At 45.8% G+C, this 11613-nt stretch overlaps 1 protein-coding gene across 1 annotated transcript in view; it reads right to left on the bottom strand.

Moving 5' to 3' along the window:
- Positions 1-3247: 3247 nt before the first annotated feature.
- Positions 3248-11613, bottom strand: part of MRPL45 (mitochondrial ribosomal protein L45) — a 29698-nt gene continuing 21332 nt past the window's right edge. Inside the window, exons 4-7 of the mRNA XM_037727337.1 lie at positions 8276-8324; positions 6059-6208; positions 4169-4342; positions 3248-3956 (exon numbers count right to left, since the gene is read on the bottom strand). Of these exons, the coding sequence (XP_037583265.1) occupies positions 3870-3956; positions 4169-4342; positions 6059-6208; positions 8276-8324 (460 nt within the window). The 3' untranslated portion in view covers positions 3248-3869. The remainder of the gene's footprint in view (positions 3957-4168; positions 4343-6058; positions 6209-8275; positions 8325-11613) is intronic.

Below are 11613 nucleotides of genomic sequence, written 5' to 3'. Positions count from 1 at the left end.
CCACCATAGGAAGCTGAGGAGCCATTTAATTGAAGATAAATTGGAGGAAAAGCTAAAATGACTCAAAATAGGTGCCCGAAATGCCTTACGGACCTTGTCATTTTGACTTTGAATCTCCTGTTTCTGCTTTATTGCTTCTCATACCTGCCCTGCTTGACTGCTGAAGCAGAAACAATCAGGCACACTAACATCCATTTCAGCACCTGGCATCCAAAGCCGCTTCAGAGACAGAGAACACAGAAGAAAGCAATTTCCCCAGGTCCTCCCCACAGTCAAAGGAGCTCTTCCTTCCAGACATCCTTGTGTGCCTCCTGCTAGTTTTTTAGGGGGTCTCCCCCTCTTCCTGCTCCAGCTGTCACCAGTCTCCAGAGCTCACCTCACTGGCTCATTTGCCTCCCCCTAGCTTTTCAGCACTGCCATCAACAGGACCCCTCTCTTTTGTCAATGCAACTGGAGTCAAGGGGAATCTCTGATTCTGATGCAAGAATCCCCCTCCCACCCAAATCACTTGCTCAGTAGCAAGAGGACACATCAATCTCCTTTCAGAGGAGCTTGAGAAAGGCAGTCCTGTATACAGCCAGAACTCCACTTCTGCCCTCTGAAAGAGGAGTGCAGTGGGGCAAGTTAGAAGCCTGAGGGCCGGGGAAAGGGCACTGTGTGAAGACAAAGCCTTCTTTCTTAGGGAGCTCTCTCTTGGCTCAGCTTCCTTCTCTCAACAGTTCAGCTACCCTTGCTTAAGCAGTACTAGATTACAAAGTGCTGGGATTAGATGATAATACCAGAGGGAAATGAGGAAGGAGAAAACATACAAAGAAGTCCCAAGATTGGCAAACGGAGGTGGGGGAGGGGGAAGGTGGCAGCTAGAGATGGTAGAGCTTGACAGGGGCACTAAAGATGGCAGTAAATCACATCCTCTAACAGTACAGACGTTGATGTCATTCATGGGGAGAAAAAGACGAAACAGGGAGACCAAATACTCAAAGGGAAAAAAAGAGATGCAACATCTAGTCTGCATGTTAATATGCTGGGTGGTTACGGGACTTCACAGAGAAAGTAATAAAGTACTCCACTTCCAAAAGGGAACAGAGGAATGGAGTAACCCACTCTCTTTTGGGGACCAAATGTCCTCATTCCCTTACCTAGGGACCTTATCTGGGGCTTTTAGAACAGTAACTTAAGTGTGGTGTTGTCCTGGGCTCTGGCTAGTTAGCCTTACAGCTTCTGAGCTAATGGGGATTTTGCTGTGCACCCCAAAACAATTCCATTGAGTCTGGTCTAGCCGGAAACAGCAAAGTTGCCACCAAACCCACTCTTGTGAAATAAGCCATGTCGGGGGAGTGGAAATAAAGAACGCTTTTTCTTGACACTGCAGTTGGTTCTAGCTTACTCATAATGATTATTATCCTTTTTTTTTTTTTTTAACATTTCTGAACAGTAACAGAAGACAGATAAGGAAAGAACAATGCCTGTTCCAAAGCTGAAGGTAGTTAACACTACAGTCTTGGGACTTTGGGTTATCTGGCTAATGCTCTGCCAGTGCCCAGGTCAGTGCTGACACTGCAGATGGTCTGTGCCTGGTCCTTCTAGCCAGCCCCTCACATCTGGGGCCCATTTGCTCAGCTGGATTTAATCCCAAGGGGAAATGGAAATGGCATTCATCCACTGGCTCTCTGGTGGCAGCTACTGCTTAGCTGCTATTTAGGATTATCTAGAGAACCCTGAGATATCCAGGGGAGTGGGATGAAACAGCTTATTTGAAGCACTGTTTTTACATATTCAAAGGAATCAATGTATCGTTTGCCTACTAAGTGTGTGTTTTTTTGTTTCTTTGCTTCCCTACCCTGTGAGGATTATTTCCCCTTCCTCCATACTCCCTGGATGTGGGTCCTGCTCAAAGCACTTCCCTTCTCATTTTGCCTTAAGCCAGGGCTCAGGCAAATAGGATGTGGCCAAACCTCACTCAGGCAGTAATGCTGCAAACTAATACACGCTTTAAGCCAAAAGGGTTGGAACTAAGTAGCATGGGAGTGGTTGACGAGAGACACGAGGGCTGCCTCTTCCCTAAGCATATGTATCTTTATTTCCATAGTTAACACTTAACAGGCCAGGAGTGGTGGCTTGCGCCTGTAATCCCAGCACTTTGGGAGGGAGGCAGGTGGATCACCTGAGGTCAGGAGTTCATGACCAGCCTGGCCAACATGGTGAAACCCCGTCTCTACTAAAAATACAAAATTAGCCAGTGTGGTGGTGCATGCCTGTAATCCCAGCTACTTGGGAGGCTGAGGTAGGAAAATAGAACCTCTTGAACCTGGGAGGTGGAGGCTGCAGTGAGCAGAGATCGCAGCATTGCACTCCATCCTGGGCAACAACAGTGAAACTCCATCTCAAAAACAAACAAACAAAAAACCACTTACCAGTTGCTGTAAAAACATCAATCTTCCCTAGTGAAGCCCGGTTTGCTGCTTTGCTGATAGTAGCTTTATAGAGACTGGAGAGTTAGGTTATTTATCCTTGACCAGATTCCAGGTTCTTTGGACTCTACTCTCAGGACAAGGTCAGTACAGATTAATCTTTACTTCAAGTAACAGACTGCTTCAAAGAAAATTCTAAGCTTGAGAAAGAGAAGAATGGCTGGGCGCAGTGGCTCACGCCTGTAATCCCAGCACTTTGGGAGGCCAAGGTCGGCAGATCACCTAAGGTCAGGAGTTCGAGGCCAGCCAGGCCAACACACAGTGAAACCCCATCTCTATAAAAAAAAAAAAAAAAAAAAAAAATTAGCCAGGCGTGGTGACATATGCCTGTAGTCCCAGCTAATTGGGAAGCTGAGGCAAGATAATAGCTTGAACCTGGGAAGCAAAGGTTGCAGTGAGCTGAGATTGTGCCACTGTACTCCAGCCTGGGCAACAGAGCAAGACTCCGTCTCTAAAAAACAAAACAAAGTTATTTCTCTTGTCACGTTCAGAGGACCCAGGACACATGGCCACGTGAGGTCCCACACCCTTCTAATAGCCCATCTGGAGCTAAGAAACAAGGCAGGGCTGGCCTATTTTCCTCTACACAGGTTCATACTCTTGTACATTCACCTTTGATACTGGGTGGGAAGGAACAGTCCCCATCTCCAAGTGGGGTTAGAAATCAGGGAACCAAGTACTGCAGATTAATTTTCCAAATGTAACAACCTATCCATGGCCCCTGCCTCCCCCGACACTTACTGATACAGTTAATAATTAAGAACACAATCAAAGGCTGAGGGATAAATTATTTCTTTATATTTTTCCATAAAACTTAAATGCTGATTCATCAGTGAGTCAGTGTATGAAAAAGGCCCTCTTAAATATCTTATAAACACGAATTATTCCTTCCAAGTCTGGATTTCCTTAAAATCCCATCACTCACAAGTAGGCTCATCTTCCACTTCTGCCATTTGAAGGCTGGTCTACTCCCAGCCTAAACCAGGGAAAATGTACAGAACTCACCAAAATTTTTCCAACACTCTCACAGTGTTTTATTTCAAACTCTGATCCCTGCCCTGTGATTACAAAGAAGATGCTGCTGGTTCTCTCTCTCAAAGTCCCTGCTGTGGGAAAAACTGGTATCCAATGTTCTCTGAAACATGCTGTCTTTCATCTAGACTCAGAAGCTAGACATACAATTTAAACAGGTATAACAGGGCCAGGTCCATGGCCCTGTTATACCTGCCACCTACTAGGGCCCAGCCATCAGCATGGTTGTTGAGGAGACTGCTGAAAAGACCTGAGCAGGATGGAAGAGAACAAAGGTAGTTCTTTCTATTGCACGATAGGGATGGAAGACTTCAAAGATTCCAGCAACCTCATTACCCAGGCTTTACTCCGGAAGTCATTTTGCCATCAGGCTAGCTGAGGCTTCTGGGCCTCTCCTTGTGCCTCTTCATATTCTTCTTCTGGTTTCAGCTGAGGGCCAGGGATCATCACCGTCTGAAAGAGCAGGATGCCAAGTTGCCCACCAAACAAGTCCATGGCTAACCCAGAAGAACTTCATCCCTCCTCCTACCCACCCACCTATCCACCAAGCCTTCCCTTTCCCGGTGGTACATCACCCCCTCTCACCACTAGGTGGAACCCAACAGAGTGGCTTAGGAGACCATGAGTACGGCCTCAGCTCTCTTAAAGGACTCAAGCCACCTTACCTTAATGATGGGCTGCTTAGGGGGTGCCCATGAGGGAACGATCTTGCCATGCATTCTCCAGCTTCCATAGGGGTTTACCAACTGCTTTTCAAATACAACATACTCCAGGACATCCTTGGGTACATCTTCCTGTCCATACATCAACCGGCCAAACCGGTCATAGATGGCCAGAGTCTACAAGGATGAAAGCAAAGCTGGCCTCTTAGGTTTTTCGGTGTGTGAGTTGTTCATTTTATTGCCACACACCTTTTATTTTGAGACAGAGTCCCACTCTGTTGCCCTGGCTGGAGTGCAGTGGCTCGATCTCAGCTCACTGCAACCTCCGCCTCCTGGGTTCAAGCGATTCTTTTGCTTCAGCCTCCCAAGGAGCTGGGAGCTGGGATTACAGGCACGTGCCACCACGCCCAGCTGATTTTTTTAAGTATTTTTAGTAGAGATGGGGTTTCACCATATTGGCCAGGCCTGTCTTGAACTCCTAACCTCAGGTGATCCACCTACCTTGGTCTCCCAAAGTGCTGTGATTACAGGTGTGAGCCACGAGGCCCAGCCTGCCACACAACCATTTTTGAAACAACCATAAGAAAAATCTTTTTCTTTTTCTTTTTTTTTTTTGAGACAGAGTCTTGCTCTGTTGCCCAGACTGGAGGGCAGTGGTGTGATATCATCTCACTGCAACCTCCATCTCCCAGGTTCACGATTCTCCTGCCTTAGCCTCCTCAGTAGCTGGTACTACAGGTACACGTCATCATGCCGGGCTAATTTTTGTATTTTTAGTATAGACAGGGTTTCGACATGTTGGCCAGGCTGGTCTTGAACTCCTGACCTTAAGTGATCTGCCCACCATTGTCTCCCAAAGTGCTGGGATTACAGGCGTAAGTTACTGTGCCCAACCAGAAAAAAAATCTTTTTTCTTTTTTTTTTTGAGACGGAGTTTCACTCATGTTACCCAGGCTGGAGTGCAATGGCGTGATCTCGGCTCACTGCAACCTCCGCCTCCTGGGTTCAAGCGATTCTTTTGCTTCAGCCTCCCAAGGAGCTGGTAGCTGGGATTACAGGCACGCGCCACCATGCCCAGCTAATTTTTTGTATTTTTGGTAGAGACGGGGTTTCACCATGTTGACCAGGATGGTCTCGATCTCTTGACCTTGTGATCCACCCGCCTCGGCCTCCCAAAGTGCTGGGATTACAGGCTTGAGCCACCGTGCCCGGCCTCAGAAAAAAAATCTTAATGGGCAGAAAAAAATTATCTCAGAATTCTGAATCTAGGCCTATCTAATCAACTACTTTACTCTTACAAGTTCTTTGACAGGGGGCAAAGAGAGGGGGGAATTAAGACCAAGAAGGAGCCGGGCACGATGGCTCATGCCTATAGTCCCAGCACTTTGGGAGGCCAAGGTGGGCGGATCACTTGAGCCCAGGAGTCTGAGACCAGCTTGGGCAACATGGCAAGACCCTATCTCTACAAAATTCAAAAATTAGCCAGGCAGGGTAGTGTGTCTCTGTAGTCCCAACTACCTGGGAGGCTGAAGTGGGAGGACTGCTTGAGCCCAGGAGGTTGAGGCTGCAGTGAGCCACAATCGCATCACTGCACTCCAGCCTGGGTGACAGAATGAGACCATGTCTAAAAAAAAAAAAAAAAAAATGTCATTCTCTCTGATGCCAAAAAATAGAAAAGGAAATAAAAAAAACACCAGGAAGGGCGGGAGAGAATATCTTCACACATGTCTTAGTAGAGCCAACATGTAACAGTGGGGAGGGGACAGTGGCATAGCAAGGAAGACAGACCACGGTGTACCTTTTGTTAGTGTCTACAGTCCTGGGCAATGATACCCAGCACTCTAGAGGGAGGTGCCCAAGCCGAGAGTGAGAAAAGCTGGGAAAAGACTCTACCTGGCGGGTGTGCATGCGCACAGTGACCTGGCCGTACATGTTGCTCTGGTTCACCATATCTGAACAGCGAACTTGAACAACATGGGAGGGCTCTAAAGATTCCACAAAGCTCCAGCGGACGGTCTTATATTTGATGTCCCAGGTCATGTCCTAAGGGCAAAGGAGAACAAGTTCAACTGGATTTTTCCATCCCTTTAGGGAAGCCGGTGCTGCCACACTGCTCTCACTTCCTGCAAGACTACAGCCAACAGGTAGCGCACCATGTGCTCTCTTGCGCCTATTTTCTCTCTCACCTCCCCAAGTTTTGTTTAACTATTGTTCAAGCTCACCTGACAAGTTTCTCTTCATCTAAATCACAACTTCAGACCCACTCTCCTCTTTGAGGCCCCTTCTCCAAATCAGTGAAAACCACATTCCAAACTGCCAGCATGCCCCATACACCATCATCCCTCCCATATACTTTCACAATCTAGCAATTATTGCGTGTACTGGTGTTGACCGCATATATATATGCACCCCCACTCAGCTATTAACAGTGAAAAGTGGGAATTTTATAGGGCCATGAGGGCTAAACTGTTAAGACTTGGGAAAATGGATAGAAATTCAAGTTCTACCGATAGAAACTCAAGTTCTTATTCTTGAATCTCTAATTAAACCGCAAAGTTCTTATCCTTGGGGGTCCCTCCAAGTACCTCATACTCCTGTTACCACTCAATATAAGCCTCATGAACTCTTGTTAAATCCTTCATGATAGTGCAGGCATATGGAGCTGTGGGCTACTGCGGCCCCTATCCTGTCCTCAGGACCTATGCTCCTGCAGTGTCATTACTGCTTGTTGAGGGACTTCTTTCATTTGCCAGAGCCCTTACCAGAGTCTGTGTCAAGACACTATCATTCAGCTACAAGCAATGGAACTTAAGCCTGTGCCTTAAACTTCCTGCACTCTCAAAACTGATCCTTCTCAAGAAAAACCAGGCTGGGCACGGTGGCTCATATCTGTAATCTCAGCACTTTGGGAGACCAATGCGGGTGGATCACCTGAGGTTGGGAGTTCGAGACCAGCCTGACCAACAAGCAGAAACCCTGTCTCTACTCAAAATACAAAATTAGCTGGGTGTGGTGGCACATGGCTTTGTAATGCCAGCTACTCGAGAGGCTGAGGTGGGGAAAATTGCTTGAACCTGGGAGGCAGAGGTGTCAGTGAGCCGAGATCACACCATTGCACTCCAGCCTGGGCAACAAGAGGGAAACTCCATGAAAACAAAAGAATAAAACAGAGTTTCACCATCTTGGCCAGACTGGTCTCCAACTCCTGACCTCAGGTGATCTGCTTGCCTCAGGCTCCCAAAGTGCTGGGATTATAGGCAGGAATCACCACACCCGGCCCAGCATTTATTTTCGTAACAAAAACCTCAATATCCCATATGAGAACAAGTGAAGGAATAAACAACACAATGGAAATTCTTTTTTTTTTTTTTTTTTGAGACAGAGTTTCACTCATGTTACCCAGGCTGGAGTGCAATGGCGCGATCTCGGCTCACTGCAACCTCCGCCTCCTGGGTTCAGGCAATTCTCCTGCCTCAGCCTCCTGAGTAGCTGGGATTACAGGCACGCACCACCATGCCCAGCTAATGTTTTGTATTTTTAGTAGAGACGGGGTTTCACCATGTTGACCAGGATGGTCTCGATCTCTTGACCTGGTGATCCACCCGCCTCGGCCTCCCAAAGTGCTGGGATTACAGGTTTGAGCCACCGCGCCCGGCCAACACAATGGAAATTCTAAAGCTACTTTAAACATGCATACAAGCCGGGCCAGGTGGCTCATGCCTGTACTCCCAGCACTTTGGGAGGTCGAGGCGGGCAGATCACAAGGTCAAGAGATCAAGACCAACCTGGCCAACATGGTGATATCCCGGCTCTACTAAAAATATAAAATTTAGCCGGGCGTGGTGACTCATGCCTGTAATCCCAGTTACTCGGGAGGCTGAGGCAGGAAAATCGCTTGAACCCTGCAGGCGGAGGTTTCGGTGAGATGAGATCGCACCATTGCACTCCAGCCTGGGAAACAAGAGCGATACTCCATCTCAAAAAAAGAAAGATATAACTATCAAGACAGTTGAAGATGAGCAAAAAAAGAAAAAAAAAGAAGATAAGACCAGAGATAATATCTAGAATCTGTCCATCAGGTACCCCACAGTTCTAAGGATGAGAACTTACTGGAAAACAGTGTTCGGTTACCAAGGTATGAAGTCGGTCATGGTCTGAGCTAGAAAACAAAGCAATAAACATCATTGATTACTATCCTTATAATACCCTGTATGAAAATTGAAAATGGCCCTGAAAATGGAAACAATTCATTTTTACAAATGTTTTCTGCACATCCACTGTAAGCCAAGTATATAATACGCTAAGTTCTGGGGACACAAAGATGAACAATAATGTGAGTTACCAGAAAACCCTGAGATCTAATAACAGAGTAAAATTAGGTTAGAAGTAAAAAATAAATTTAAAAAAAATTATGTTCAAAAAACAAAACAAAAACGAAAAAAATTATGTTTAAATCTAAGGACTAGGAGGAAATTTCTCTAAAATTACCATACATCCTTAAGATGGGTACCCTCACTGGGACATAGGACCTGGTTTTTGCTTTAAGCTGGTATGAGCAGCAAAGTTCAACACAAGTAACAATCAAAAGCTTGTCTTATCTCCTCTTGCCTCTGACCCAGCATCAATACCATCTGGCTCTGCCTTATATCTTACATTCTTGTCTTTGAACCTAGTTGAAGGTAATCATGTCTTTCCTGGTCCTATATTCTCTCCTTTATCTTGTTGCTGTGTGAGTGGCCAAGTCATGCTGACTCTATACAGCAATGGTTTAAAAAAACACAAAACAGACAACAAACCTTAGCTCCTATAGATACAATATTTTAGGATAGTTCCTAACTGATGAGTCTCAAACCTAAGGTCAAAGATTAGCTTCTTTCAGATACACACACGACTTTTCCTCAGTTTACTATGAGCAGTTTAACTCTGTCCCCTTTGAAAAATCTTGCTCTCTAAGCCAGAGTAGGTAAGGGATTAGTTCTAACACGTCTACCTGCTTCCCTTTCATCTCTATTCCTAATAGAAAAGATTCCAAGTCATTTCCTCTACTGTAGGAACAGACTAGACGACTGAGCTGTGGTGACAACTACCATGATGACCATCACTGGCACTTCTGAGTGAACTCCTCCTCCTCACTAACCTGGCATAGAAGTCTTCAGTGGAAATAAACTCCATTTTCCATAAGTTCACTTACTGTTTTGCAATATAATTTACTCTGAAAAATAAAAAGTAGACATCTGCTTCTCCAACATAATAGGCCGAGTTAATGTAAAGTTATCCCCACTATAAATATTTAGAAATGTTGGATAAAATGGGCGAGGTGCAGTGGCTCACACCTGTAATCTCAGCACTTTGGGAGGCCAAGGCGGGTGGATCGTGAGGTCAGGAGATCAAGACGATCCTGGCCAACATGGTGATTTATGGTGCCTGCATGGCAAAGGAATTTCTTTCTTTTTTTTTTTTTTTGAGACAGAGTTTCACTCTGTCGGCCAGGCTGGAGTGCAGTAGTGCAATCTCAGCTCACTGCAACCTCTGCCTCCCAGGTTCAAGCAATTCTCTGCTTCAGCCTCCCTGAGTAGCTGGGATTACGGGTGCCCACCACCACACCTGGCTAATTTTTGTATTTGTAGTAGAGTCAGGGTTTCACCATGTTAGTCAGGCTGGTCTTGAACTCCTGACCTCATGATCCACCTGCATCAGCTTCCCAAAGTGCTGGGATTACAGGCATGAGCCACTGCGCCCAGCGAAGAAAGAATCTTGAAAACAGCAACAGGCTGGGCACAGCGGCTCATGCCTGTAATCCCAGCACGTTGGGAGGCAGAGGCAAGAGGATCGCTTGAGGCCAGGAGTTTGAGATCAACCTGGGCAACAAAGCAAGACCCCTGTCTCTACAAAAAATTAAAAAAAAAAAAAAATAGCCAGGTGCAGTGGCATACACCTGTAGTCCCAGCTACTGAGGGCTGAGGTGGGAGGATCACTTGAGCCCAGCAGGTTGAGGCTAGGGTGGAGCTATGACTGCACCACTGTGCTCGCTCCAGCCTGGCTGAGAAAGCGACACCCTGACTTTTAGAAAAGAAAGAAGAAAGGAAAGAAAGAAACAAAGGCTCACCTGGTAAAGCATTAAAAAAAATTATAAAAATTAAATTAAAAAATTTTTTTAAAAAAAGAAACAGGCTAAAGGGAATCCTTCAGGCTAAAATGAAAAAACACCAGACAGTAACTCAAAGCCACAAGAAAAAACAAAAGACACTTGTCACAGTAAATATAAAATATAAAAGCCTGCAGTATTGTACTTTTGGTTTATAATTCCTCATTTTACATCCTATATGATTTAAAAGGCAAATGCATAAAACAATAATTATGAATTGATATAATGGCCACCCAAGGTATAAAACTGTAATCTATGATAATGAAGTGAGAGAGACATAATAAAGTGGGAGAGAGAGATATATAGGAGCAGAGTGTTTGTATATTATTGAAACTAAGTTGATATTATTCAAACTAGGTTGAACTAGCCACCGAGCCCAGCTGTGTTTCTTTCTCTATTTCTGCAAAAAACACTGCTGGGGCCGGAGGCAGTGGCTAAAGCCTATAATCCCAATAATTTAGGAGGTCAAGTCGGGTAGATCACCTGAGGTCAGCAGTTTGAGACCAGCCTGGTCAACATGGTGAAACCCTGTCTCTACTAAGAATACAAAAATTAGCCAGGCATGGTGGTGGGTGACTACAGCTACTCAGGAGGCTGAGGCAGGAGAACTGCCTGAACCCAGAAGGCAAAGGTTGCAGTGAGCTGAGATCGGGCCACTGCGCTCTATGCCTGGGGGACAGAGTGAGACTCCGTCTCAAAAAAAAAAAAAAAAAAAAAAGAGTCTGGGAGCCCTGGCTCATGCCTGCGTAATCCCAGCACTTTGAGAGGCCGAAGTAGGAGGATCACGAGGTCAGGAGATTGGGACCATCCTGGCTAACACTGTGGGCCCAGAAACCCCATCTCTAATAAAAAAAAATATATTAAAAATTAGCCAGGCATGGTGGCATGCATCTGTAGTCCCAGCTATTTGGGAGGCTGAGGCAGAAGAATCACTTGAACCCGGGAGGCAGAGGTTGCGTTAAGCGGAGATTGCGCCACTGCACTCCAGCCTGTGTGACAGCGAGACTCCATCTCAAAACAAAACAAAACAAAAATCTTAAAATTGACATGGAATTTCAAGGGACCTTGAACAGTCAAAACAATTTTGAAAATGAAGAATAAAGTTGGAGGATTCATACTTCCCAATTTCAAAACCTACTACAAAGCTACGGTAATAAAAATGTGGGCCGGGCGCAGTGGCTCAAGCCTATAATCCCAGCACTTTGGGAGGCCGAGGCGGGTGGATCACGAGGTCAAGAGATCGAGACCATCCTGGTCAACATGGTGAAACCCCGCCTCTACTAAAAATACAAAAAATTAGCTG

Source organism: Cebus imitator, unplaced genomic scaffold (assembly GCF_001604975.1).
Source record: "Cebus imitator isolate Cc_AM_T3 unplaced genomic scaffold, Cebus_imitator-1.0 Scaffold228, whole genome shotgun sequence".
Taxonomy (NCBI): Eukaryota; Metazoa; Chordata; class Mammalia; order Primates; family Cebidae; genus Cebus; species Cebus imitator.
This window is presented reverse-complemented; position numbering and strand designations above follow the sequence as displayed.